This window comes from Mauremys mutica, chromosome 19 (assembly GCF_020497125.1).
Source record: "Mauremys mutica isolate MM-2020 ecotype Southern chromosome 19, ASM2049712v1, whole genome shotgun sequence".
Taxonomy (NCBI): Eukaryota; Metazoa; Chordata; order Testudines; family Geoemydidae; genus Mauremys; species Mauremys mutica.
The window spans coordinates 2,432,928-2,445,952 of record NC_059090.1 but is presented as its reverse complement, the minus strand read 5'-3'; the positions used below and the strand labels follow the sequence as shown (position 1 = coordinate 2,445,952).

General features: G+C 49.3%; 1 protein-coding gene across 3 annotated transcripts in view; it reads left to right on the top strand.

Annotated features, from left to right (window-relative positions):
- Window positions 1-5,469: 5,469 nt before the first annotated feature.
- The window catches only part of HSF5 (heat shock transcription factor 5), a 69,200-nt gene continuing 61,644 nt past the window's right edge, over window positions 5,470-13,025 (top strand). For 2 of the 3 annotated variants that reach the window (XM_044994334.1, XR_006574459.1), the window contains exons 1-2: window positions 5,470-6,151; window positions 10,537-10,911. In XM_044994334.1, coding sequence (XP_044850269.1) covers window positions 5,521-6,151; window positions 10,537-10,911 — 1,006 coding nt within the window. In that variant the 5' untranslated portion in view covers window positions 5,470-5,520. The remainder of the gene's footprint in view (window positions 6,152-10,536; window positions 10,912-13,025) is intronic. The other variant, XM_044994335.1, reaches the window with a different exon arrangement.

The window sequence follows — 13,025 nt, the reverse complement described above, 5'->3', positions numbered from 1 at the left end:
TTTTGTCAGGGCTTGTTGAGTACAATGCATCTAATTATCTAAATATTCTTTAACCTGTTCTCTCCCCCTTGTTAATAATTATGTTAAGCGTCTCATCACAATTAACTCTCTTAGGGTATGTCTACACTACAAGAGTAGTTCGATTTAACTTAGGTCGAATTTGTGGATTCGACCTGATGAATTCGAATTTGTGTATCCACACTAAGGACACTAATTCGACTTTGTGAGTCCACACTAACGGGGCAAGCGTCGACATTGGAAGCGGTGCATTCTGGGCAGCTATCCCACAGTTCCCGCAGTCCCCGCTTCCCATTGGAATACTGGGTAGAGCCCCCAATGCCTTCTGGGGGAAAAATGTGTCGAGGGTGGTTTTGGGTAACTGTCATCATTCAACCGTCACTCCCGCCCTCTCTCCTTGAAAGCGCCGGCGGGAACTCTGTTCGCGCACTTTTCTGGTCAGTGACAGCGCGGACGCCACAGCACTGTGAGCATGGAGCCCGCTGCGATCATCGCTGCACTTATGGCCGTTGTCAACTCCTCGCACCTTATCGAACACCTCTTCCAAAGTCAGCTGCTGAGAAATCGGGCGAGGAGACTCCGGCAGCGCGGTGAGGACGTGAAGTGTGAGAGTGGCACAGACCTCTCACAAAGCACGGTACGCCGCGCCGTGGAGATTATGGTGGCAATGGGTCACGTTCATGCTATGGGACGGCGATTCTGGGCCCGGGAAACAAGCACGGACTGGTGGGACCGCATAGTGCTGCAGGTCTGGGATGAATCACAGTGGCTGCGAAACTTCAGGATGCGTAAGGGCACTTTCCTTGAACTGTGTGACTTGCTGGCCCCTGCCCTGAAGCACCAGGACACCCGGATGCGAGCAGCCCTGAGTGTGCAGAAGCGAGCGGCCATAGCCCTCTGGAAACTTGCAACGCCAGACAGCTACCGGTCAGTAGCGAACCACTTTGGCGTGGGCAAATCTACCGTGGGGGTTGCTGTGATGCAAGTAGCCCATGCAATCGTTGACCTACTGCTCTCAAAGGTGGTGACCCTGGGAAACGTCCAGGTCGTCATAGATGGCTTCGCCGCGATGGGATTCCCAAACTGCGGTGGGGCTATAGATGGCACTCACATCCCTATCCTGGGACCGGCCCACCAGGCCAGCCAGAATATTAACCAAAAGGGCTACTTTTCAATGGTGCTGCAAGCACTGGTGGACCATAGGGGACGTTTTACCAACATCTACGTCGGGTGGCCGGGCAAGGTTCATGACGCACGTGTGTTCAGGAACTCTGGTCTGTTTAGACGCCTGCAGGAAGGTAGTTTCTTCCCGGACCACAAAGTAAGTGTTGGGGATGTGGAGATGCCTACAGTGATCCTCGGGGACCCAGCCTACCCGCTAATGCCCTGGCTCATGAAGCCCTATACAGGCGCCATGGACAGTGACAAGGAGCTCTTCAACTACCGGCTGAGCAAGTGCAGAATGGTGGTGGAGTGTGCTTTCGGACGTCTCAAGGGGAGATGGAGGAGCTTACTCACTCGCTCGGATCACAGCGAAACCAATATCCCCATTGTTATTGCAGCTTGCTGTGTGCTCCACAATCTCTGTGAGAGCAAGGGGGAGACCTTTATGGCGGGATGGGAGGTTGAGGCAAATCGCATGGCTGCTGATTACACTCAGCCAGACACCCGTGCGATTAGAAGAGCTCAGCGGGAAGCGCTGTGCATCCGGGAGGCTTTGAAAGCTAGGTTCCTCAGAGAGCAGGGTAACCTATGACTGTCCAGTCTCTTTACAGAGAAGCTGAACCTGCCCCTGTTTCAGTTACTATTGACTTTTTTCAGCGGTTACATACCCCGTTCACCAGGTTTCCCCCCTTCCAACAGACGTTTAAAAATAAAGTTATTGGAACATTTTTAATTAACAAAGTTTTCTTTACTAACGAATTCTCGTTCAAGGGTTCCAACAGGGACGCAGACTGTGGTGGGTACGGTGTGCAGTGATGTACAGACCGCTTCTACACTCGAGGACTGACAGGCTCCTGCTCCTACAGCGGTCTCTGGGGGGAGGACGGTTACCGGAGGGTGTACAGGAAGGGGTGGGTTTGCAGGAAGGGGTGAGGGGTGTGTGGGAAGGGTGAGTAGGTGTGGGGGGATGATGGCTCTGGCTGGGGCTCAGGGCATCGGAGAGGTTCATGGCTAGGGTGGAAGGGCATGGTAAGGGCAGCCTGCCTTGCCATTTGTGGATGCCAGGCGCTCGGACCCTGGGGCAACATACACCTCCCAGACTGACCTGGGGCAGCAGACACCTCGCAGAGTGACCCGGGTGCCTAGTGACTGCACTCTGTGTGTGTGACCTGCTGTTGATCCTGCCCCCATGTCTGTACCCTGTTAATGGTGGCTGTCCTATGCAATTAACAAACCCCTCCCCCCCCCCTTCACACAAAGTCTTCTGCAAAGAAACATGACGGAAACAGTAATGAACAGCAAACTATTTTTAATACTCAACTACACAGTTGGGGGATGAAACTGGGATTTGGGATCGGGTGAGCCAGGAAGGGAAGCACTTCTCATACTTTAGGGAATGAGAGCTGTTTGGTACATGAGCGCTCTGCTGGGGTGGAGTGACAGTTTTCACGGCCCCTAGCGCCCCTCCTTCTTGTGATTTTGGGTGAGGGGGGGACAGGACTGTGTGGCGGGGGAGGGCGGTTGCAGATACAGTTCAGGGGGGCTCTCTGCTCCTTCCTGCGGTCCTGCAGAACATCCACAAGGCGCCGGAGCGTGTCCGTTTGCTCCCTCATTAGTCCAAGCAGCGTTTGAGTCGCCTGCTGGTCTTCCTGCCGCCACCTGTCCTCCTGTTCGCTGTGTGAGCGCTGCTGTTGAGAGAGGGTCTCCCTCCACTGGCTCTGCTGGGCCGCCTCGGCTCTGGAGCAGGCCATCAGTTCAGCGAACATCTCGTCCCGAGTCTTTTTCTTTCGCCGCCTAATCTGCGCCAGCCTCTGTGAGGGGGATGCCGGGGCAGTTCGGGAAAGAGCCGCAGCTGTGTGATGGGAAAAAGGAAGTGATTTCCTTCCAAAGATACATGTTTGCGAACACTGAACACAGTCTACTCAGTTTCTGTGAACAAGACCATACAGGGCACCTAATCTCATGTGCTCTCAGGACAAGTTCGAATTTTCGGCATTCGCTTTCATTGCCTGGGGTCTTGCACTGGAGATCGGACAAGCGGGGCAGGACAGCAGAATCCGTGTAGCAGCCAGGCCTGGTAAGCCGTAAACTTTAGGCTGCTTAACAGTTAATGGATAGCAGTGCCCTCCTGCTGCAGGCAATCTGGAAAGCATAAAGTCTGACCCTGTTCCAGCCCCTCGCGGCTGTCCCCGTGAAAGATCCCTGTATGCTTTTCCTCTGCAGCCTACAACACGTGGCTGTTAAACGACGGTCATTGTTATGCAAAGGAAAAGTCAAGCATTCACAATAGTAACATTAAAGTAATTCCCCTAATTAGATGCAGCAGTCGCCGAGCGAGATCACCCTGAGGCGGGTCTCCAGGAGAAACAGAGAGCGCATGCTGCGTGAATCCCTGCACAGACCAGGGCCCTATGCTGCCATGCTGGTCGAGGCGATGCTCCCATTATACCTCCTGATGGCCTGGCGCGGAAGAGTGTGCTTCCACGGAGCACCCAACAAGGCACCTCTCCCCAGGAACCTCCTGCGGAGGCTTTTCGAGTACCTCTCAGAGAGCTTCGTTGAACTGTCCCAAGAGGATTTTTGTTCGATCCCTATATGCATTGACCTTCTTTTTATATAGTTTTTATTCCTGTTTTGTTAAGAAATAAATGTTTACATGTTTATAGCACTTACCGACTGATCCTTCCCCTGATTCGGAGTCCGGGTTAACGGCCGGGGAGGGTTGGTAGGGGATCTCTGTGAGGGTGATGAAGAGATCCTGGCTGTTGGGGAAAGCAGTATTGTAACCGCTGTCGCCTGCCTCGTCCTCCACAAACCCTTCCTCATCTTCCCCATCGGCGAACATCGCCGAGAAACTGCCCCTCGACACTATCCCATCCTCAGAGTCCACGGTCACTGGTGGGGCAGTGGTGGCAGACCCACCGAGAATGGCATGCAGTACCTCGTAGAAGCGGCATGTCTGGGGCTGGGCTCCGGAGCGTCCGTTTGCCGCTTTGATTTTTTGGTAGCCTTGTCTCAGGTCCTTGATTTTCACATGACACTGCGTTGCATCCCGGCTGTATCCTCTGAGTGCCATGGCTTTGGAGACCTTCTCGAAGGTCTTTGCATTCCGCTTGTTGGAGCGCAGCTCCGACAGCACAGACTCCTCGCCCCACACAGCGATCAGATCCAAGACTTCCCGGTCAGTCCATGCTGGGGCCCTCTTTCTACTCTGAGATTGCATGGACTCCTCTGCTGGAGAGCTCTGCATCGCTGCCAGTGCTGCTGAGCTCGCCACGACGTCCACACAGGAAATGAGATTCAAACTGGCCAGACAGGAAAAGGAATTCAAATTTTCCCGGTGCTTTTCCTGTATGGCTGATCAGAACATCTGAGCTCGGACTGCTGTCCAGAGCGTCAACAGAGAGGTGCACTGTGGGATAGCTCCCGGAGCTAGTAAGTTCGATTTGCATCCACACCTAGCCTAATTCGAGCTAGCCATGTCGAATTTAGCGCTACTCCCCTCGTCGGGGTGGAGTACCGAATTCGAACTAAAGAGCCCTCTAGGTCGAATTAAATGGCTTCCTGGTGTGGACGGGTGCACGGTTAATTCGAATTAACGCTGCTAAATTCGAATTAAAGTCCTAGTGTGGACCAGGCCTTAGCAAATCAGCATTAAACAGTTTACCCATCTTGGTGGTGCTGTTAGCTCTTTGCCCACCGGGTAGTGGGCCTACACCTTCCTTCAGCCTTCTCTTGCTCCGAACCTATTTTAGAACCTCTTCTTATTGCCTTTTATGTCAACTGCTAGGTGCAACCCAGGTTGTGCCCTGGCAAGAACAGGGTGCTGATACTACAGCAATTTGGGCCCCAAAGTTGTGAAAGCTCAGGGGCCCTGAGTCCCTACAGCACCCAGCCACGCTCCAACCCAGCACACAACCCCACTGCCTGGGCAGGGGACGCCCCAGCAGCACCTCAAATCCACCAAGCCCCCCCAGCCAGCCCCCAGCTCTCCCACTACCGGCTCAGGGCCGTCAGCTCTGCCTCCCCACCCGCCCGGCGCTCCGGCTCCCCCTCACCTTTTCCCGGTGAGTGTGCGGGGCTCGGGGAGCCCGCCGGCGGAGCGCGCTGCAGAGCCGGCTCCCCGCGGCCCGGCGCCGCTAGCTGTGGCCGGCACACGGCCCGGCGAGTGGCGCGCTGAGGGCCGGCACACGGCCCGGCGAGTGGCGCGAGGCCGGCGCGTGCCGAGGGCTGCTGGGCCTCGCGGCCGGCGCTGATTGGCGGCCGCCACGGTTGGCCGCTGAGCTCGCGCGGCGGCGGTTGGGTGTGATGTGACGCGCCCCTCGGCCCCTGCCCGCCATGGAGGAGCCTCTGCTGGTCGCCCCCATCAACCCCAACAACTTCCCGGCCAAGCTGTGGCGCCTGGTGAACAGCCCGCGGTTCCGCTCCATCCGCTGGGACACCCGCGGCGAGGGGCTGCTCATCGACCAGCCGCTCTTCGAGGCCGAGTTGCTGGGCGCCGGGCCGGGCCTTGGGGCGGGGCCGGGGGGCGACGGGGGCGCGGCCGCCTCGGCCGAGCTCTTCAAGACCACCAACTTCACCAGCTTCATCCGGCAGCTCAACCTGTACGGCTTCCGCAAGGTGGTGCTGGGCCCGCCGGGCGGCTCCTCGGCCGCGCCCGGGCCAGCGGGCGGCGGCGGCGGCTCCTCCGGGCCCCTGCACCACTTCCACAGCCCGCACTTCCGCCGCGACCGCCCCGACCTGCTCGTCCACCTCAAGAGACTCACCAGTGCCAACAAGGCCAAGCTCGCGGCCGGCCTGGAGGTGACCAGCCGCCCGCCCAACCGCTTCCAGCGGCTGCTCAGCACCTCGCTGCACGGGGACCCGCTCGTGTCGCCGCCGGGGCCCGGCAAGGCCGAGAAGCCCGGTGAGGCTGGGGGCGGTGCATGGAGAATGTCAGCTCAGCAACCGGGAACATGGGGAGGGCCAGGTGGGTCAAGATATTTACACTGGGGCAGTGCAGGGCCTGATGGTAGCAACATCCGTTTGGCCTCCCTCATCCCGAGGGTTGTTTAGACGGCTAGTTAGTTACCTGCATGAAGGTGGGAGAACCTGTGCAAAGAGAGGTGATGGTTTTGAGGGAATAGTGAATTGGGCAATCTGAACAGATTTAGAGTTCTCCAGTGTGTTTCTGTGCTGACCATAAAAATTGTACTTTACCAATTGGTATTTCTGTGTATTCAAACACCTGTCTACAGACTAAAACCCTTATCATATCCATAAGCATGAGTAGCTTTATGCACATGACGTTGGGTTCAGGATTGTTTCTCATGTACATAAAGTTACTTGTATGCAGGGCCGCTGCAACCATTTAGGCGACGACCGGCACTAGGATTTGGGGGCACCATTTTCTTCCGCAGCTACAGCGACGGCAGGATCTTCGGCTGCCCCGGTCGCCGCGGGCATTTAGGCGGAGGGAGCTGGGGCAGGGGAGCACGGGGAGGGCCATCTGCAGCAAGTAAGGGGTGGGGGAGGCACGCAGGGGAACTCCCCGCCCCAGCTCACCCCTGCCCAGCCTCCTTCCCGAGCACGCCATGGCTGCTTCACTTCTCCCATCTCCCAGGCTTGTGGCGCCAATCAACTTAGGCGCTGCAAGCCTGGGAGGCGGGAGAAGTGAAGCAGCGAGGGCGTGCTCGGGGTGCTCATGCTCGTGCGTGGAGCAGGGATGAGTTGAGGGGGGTGCCTCAGGGTGGGGGGTGGGGAGCTGCCGCAAAGGGGGACGCCTCAGGGCGGAGGGGGGTAGCTGCCGGGGGGGGGGCTCAGGGTGAGGGCGAGGGGGGGAGGGCGCAAGGTGGAAGTTTCGCCTAGGGAAAGTTTTGAACTCCAAGCGAAGTTTTGACGAGCTCCCCAATTCTTGCTTTTTCCACCCCCCCAAAGATGACAGGCAAAAGTGAAAAAAATGGGTGGTTTTGATGTGTAAAGAAGGCTTGAATTTCTTTTGGTTGAAGTTTTTTGTTGTTGTTTTGGGTGGGGTTTTGTGTTTTTTTTGGTTGGTTGGTTTACAATATCAATTGAAAACTTGTTCATTCTGTGTTTTCTGGAAGACTCAATGGACGACTGGAAAACTATTAGGATTACAATACCTTAGATACCCAGGAAGTAAAACTTGAGAAGGGAAGGAACTCCTAAATCAAACTTCTTGTTTATTTTTTTGTTTTGTTTAACATAAAAGATCTTTGTTAAAGATTTAAAAGATAGAAGGAACCATTGTAATAATCTAATCTGACCTCCTCTATAATACATCATAGAATTTCACATCATAATTCCTGCATCAAGCCCATGACTTCTGGGCTGAGTGCTCTTATCCTTTCAACTAAGGACTGAGAGAGCTCCCACTCCAGATCTCTGGTTCTCCAAGAGCACCTCCAGAAAAAACAGGGAAGACAAAGCTGGATAGTCTTGATTTTTCCCCCCCTAAGATAATAAATAAGCAAGATAAATACTACTTGAGTTTTCTTTGTACTTCATAAAGAAATAATAAAAGGGCACAGACAATCGCTAAAATCCTCCCATTCTTTTCTATCCTTATTGCTAAAATATTTTTTCCAAGCTGTTTTATAATTCTTATAATGTCTTATAATTCTGCAAGTCTGGGTGGATTTTCATAGAGGCAACAAAAAACAACTGTCTTACCTCAAGGTGTTTCCCCACCTGGATAAATTTCAAGTTCCTAAATTAAAGCCTGGGTATGCTAGAAGCTCTAAACAAAAAAACTTGCTTTGCTTGAATTAAGATTCTTAGAACATTTTTGTAAATGACTTAGAGGAGGTTTTGGAACAAATTGATAAACTAAATAGTAATAAGTCACCAGGACCAGATGGTATTCACCCAAGAGTTGTGAAGGAACTCAGATGTGAAACTGCAGAACTACTAGCTGTAGTTTGTAATCAGTTTCTGTACCAAATGACTGGAGGATAGCTAATGTGACACCCGTTTTTAAAAAGAGCTCCAGAGGTGATCCGAGTAATTACAGGCCGGTAAGCCTGACTTCAGTACCAGGCAAACTGGTTGAAAATATAGTAAAGAACAAAATTGTCAGACACATAGCTGAACCTAATTTGTTAGGGAAGAGTCAACATGGTTTTTGTAAAGGGAAATCATGCCTCACCAATCTACTAGAATTCTTTGAGGGGGTCAACAAGCATGTGGACAAGGGGGATTCAGTGGATATAATGTGTTTAGATTTTCAGAAAGCCTTTGACAAGGTCCCTCACCAAAGGCTCTCAAGTAAGGTAAGCTGTCATGGGATAACAGGGAAGGTCTTCTTATGGATTGGTAACTGGTTAAAATATAGGAAACAAAAGGTAGAAATAAAGGGTCAGTTTTCAGAATGGAGAGAGGTAAATATTGTTATTCACCAGGGGTCTGTGCAGGGCCCAGTCCTATTCAATATATTCATAAATGATCTGGAAAAAGGAACAGTGAGGTGGCAAAATTTGCAGATGATACAAAACTACTCAAGATAGTTAAGTCGCAGACAGACTGTGAAGAGCTACAAAAGGATCTCTCAAAAGTAGGTGACTGGGCAACACAATGGCAGATGAATTTCAGTGTTGATAAATGCAAAGTAATGCACATTGGAAAACATAATCCCAACTATACATATAAAATGATGGGGTCTAAATTAGCTGTTACCACTCAAGAAAGGGATCTTGGAGTCATTGTGGATAGTTCTTTGAAAACATCCACTCAATGTGCAGTGGCAGTCAAAAAACCGAACAGAATCTTGGGAATCATTAAGAAAGGGGTAGATAATAAGACATAAAATATCATATTGCCTCTATATAAATCTATGGTACACCCACATCTTGAATACTGCATGCAGATGTGGTCGCCCCATCTCAAAAAAGATATATTGGAATTAGAAAAGGCAATAAAAATGATTAGGGATACGGAATGGCTGCCATATGAGGAGAGATTAATAAGACTGGAACTTTTCAGCTTGGAAAAGAGATGACTAAGGGGGGATATGATAGAGGTTTCTAAAATCATGACTGGTGTGGAGAAAGTAAATAAGGAAGTGTTATTTACTCCTCATAACACAAGAACTAGGGGTCACCAAATGAAATTAATAGGCAGCGGTTTAAAACAAACCAATTTTTTTCACACAACACACAGTCAACCTGTGGAACTCCTTGCCAGAGGATGTTGTGAAGGCCAATACTATAACAGGGTTCAAAAAGGGACTGATAAGTTCATGGAGGATAGGTCCATCAATTAATATTAGCTGGGATGGACAGGGATGGCGTCACTAGCCTCTGTTTGCCAGAAGCTGGGAATGGGTGATGGGATGGATCACTTGATGATTACCTGTTCTGTTCATTCCCTCTGGGGCACCTGGCATTGGCCACCGTCAGAAGACAGGATAGACCTTTGGTCTGCCCTGTATGGCTGTTCTTATGTAACTGTTTTTGTGGAAACTTTCTACAAAAAATTCAGCCTGGGGCAGACTCCCACCATTGAAAATTTCCACCTAAATGGTTAAATTCAGCAAAGTTTAAAAAAAAATTAAAACAAGGTTTTGTAGTGGGAAGAGTTGGACAACCGTAGCTGTAGTCGCATTGCTGCCAGCTCTGCCTGTTATAAAATAAACATCTCTTTTGCAGGTCACGTTTAACACCTATTCCCTGTATCACTATCACCACCTCCTATCTACAGTCTATTCCTTAGATTGGTTGAGTGATTTGCAGCTCTCCCTTTCTACAGTGCTGATTGTGCTTCCAAACCTTACTTCCAGAGAGCAAAAGGCTGGTACCGAGAGTCCTGGGATGTCAGACATGGAAGCAGAGTGTTGTATTCTCTAAAGCCCAGTGTTTAGAGTTTATTATTAACTCTTCCATCTTTGGATTTTTCTCTGTTCTTTCCATCAGAAAGTTTGTGATAAAGCAATTAAGGTAAGATTGTCAAAGCCGACTAGAGGATTTGGACACCCAGTTTCCAATGGCCTCTTTTAGATGGCTTTGAAAATCTCATCCTAGGAATCTTGTACTCCATCTTGTCTGACATATTACTTCATGCTTGTCTGCTATACCATATGGCTTACCAAAATTCAGATTCTAAGTAACTCCGATTTGGTTTGCTGACTTACTGTGCAAAAAACTACTTTCCAAGTAATGGGGCTGAGAACTGGCTACTGAATGATTTTTTTTTTTAAACAAGGGATTGAAATGCTGCATTGGCAACATTAAGAGCCAGATATTACTTTATCTTCATATGGTGAAATACAATCTGTGTGTGGATTGAGTGCTATATTTTATGATCCTTTATTTATTTCATAACCATGTAATCCTAGTAAACATTTTCTTTTTAATGCAGGAGCACTGACAATAGGACAGTTTCATCGGTCTTTTCGGCGAGACAGTTTATCTCCTTACTCCTATGTATCTGCTTCATCCCACAACCACAGCACTTTATCATCGAAAGGTTCAGATCGGACTCCAATCCCTCCCAGAACATGGCAGAACTCCCTTGGGATGCTTCCAGGGCAGGTGGAGACTTCCCCAACATTTTCAGACAAAGGGGTTCCATTTCCTGTACTCCAGAGGTTTCCAACAGAGGTCACGTACACTCTCCAACCCAGTGCCACGTCTATGCACATACAACAAGGACCTCAGACAATGGCCACTTCTTCCCAGAAATATAGCAACTACACACCTTCAGCACAGTACTCCCAAACCTACTACCCAACAGGTATGGTAAGGGTCTAGCATTTGCTTTTCATCAAGATATTTTAAATCAACAAATTATTTTTCTGCAATGCACTTTAATGTATACATATTAAACAAGACTTAGAATTGAAAGAAGAGTATCAAACCTAAAGGATCTCATAACAATCACTGATAGGATATTTCATCCTGCTTGAAAATCTGTGCCACCATTTTTGCATTTTCTCAAATTCTTTCCTATTGAGCCATTCATATTGTAATCTCTGTTTACCTCCATATGGAAAGTGACATCTATCTCTCCATCTTTCTTGTAGTACCATAGTTAAGGTTGCATGCATTCCATTCTAAGTTTTATTTTTAACTTCTTTCTTCTTCCCTCTTCCCCCGCCCCAAAAGTATTGCCTCAAAAATTCTATATGTATCTTCAGACAAGAGCAGATGTTTTGTCCAGACAATTTGAAGCAAATTGTCTAAGACCCTTGTTTGAATTATAGGAAAAGAGAAAATTTCATTTTTGTAAATGTTACAAATAGAGGTATTCCATTTTGGAGCGTATGTAACTCAGACTTCTGGGTTTTAAGAGTTCCAATTTCTTGTGCTTTCATAGCCTTTTAGTTAATTGGGGTGCAAAATGCCCAAGCTACTGATCCCTGGTTCAGTCTCTTAGGTGGCTGCTTAAGGAATCGTTTCAGATATTTGAAATTGGTGAGGCACTCAGAGAGAGATACTGATCTGGGCTTTAATAAAAAATCTTCCTAAGTATAATCACAACACAGTTAAGGCATCCAAAGTATAAAAGAATGACTGCATATGCATACTCACAAAACTAATATGGAACACCTGTGTCAAGTAGAGGATTCCCAGGGTTGGGGAAGTGGTCCCAGGTTCCACACACGCACCTCTAAGCAAACATCAGACCTCCCTCTTAGGGGAGGCCAGAGTTAATCCCTGGATCAAGCACCACAGTAACAATAGAAAAACACTTTTATTTAACCGAGGCAAAGCCAGAAGTAGACTGAGGTCTGGATTTCTAGCAGGAGTTATGCAGACTTCCTTGCCCTCTTACAGCATGTAGCACATAACCCGTGCCCCCACACTTGGCTAGACTCTCTGCCCCATGCCAATGCAACCCTCTCTTTCTCCTCCCCACTCAGGTCACTCCAACCTGTCTGTGCACTCTCGTGCTTGTATACATTGTTCAGCTCAGACTGGTATATACAGACTTGCTGTATAGTCCCAGCCGAATTTTCAGCTCCAGGCTGTGCATCTATAAGAGTTGCAAGCACCAGTGCAGCAGCTGGCTCTCAAGCAGCTCCTCATTCACACACTGCACCCTGGTGTCTCTCTGCCCCAGCTCAGTGCTGCTGCTTCTCAGCTCTTTTTTTGTTCTCTCTACATCTTCCTGGGCTTGTTTCCTGTCCCGTCCCATCTGTTCATTGGCTCAGACCATCCCAGAAGGTCCACAGTTAATTCTGCGTCCTTGTTTTGGAGTGGCACTCTCCTACCAATCAGGTTTGTGAAGAGTAGCGGGGAGAGAGGGAAAGGGGCTCTCTACTCAGTCCCATGTCTGCGACGAGGAAAGGAAGAAGGAGCCTATCTTCCCTGGGGTTAGTATTAAGCTTTCCACAGTGCAACCTTCCCAACTAAGTTGGGAATACACCTTTCCCTTACACCCTCGTGTGTCTGGGACCATAATTTATTAAGTGTCAGCCCTCTGCCCATGTTTGCTATTCCAGGGACCGATTTTAAGGTTTTTGCCTCTTGTATGGCCAATTTGCATCAATGCATTTAACAATGGTTTCAACATGTCAATGTAATTTCAGGTGTATCCGGAAAGTACATAAAATATGCTATTTTAAGCCCAGACTATTGTTATTGTGTCTTATGTGTTTATAACATGATACATATTGCTAAATCTTACGACCTTTGTATCAACCACTCATGCAACTATTCAGGCCTTCTGTTAAATGCCTCAAGTGTATTTCTAAGCCTGTTTTAAGACAGTCCTTTACTTTGTGTACTCCTAATTGCTTAAAGGCTATAATGATTATTCATTACTGATTTCTTAAGCATCTTAACTTTTCCTAAAGGTATAGTCCATTGCCCACATGTGATTGACTTCTCAGGAGACACACATCA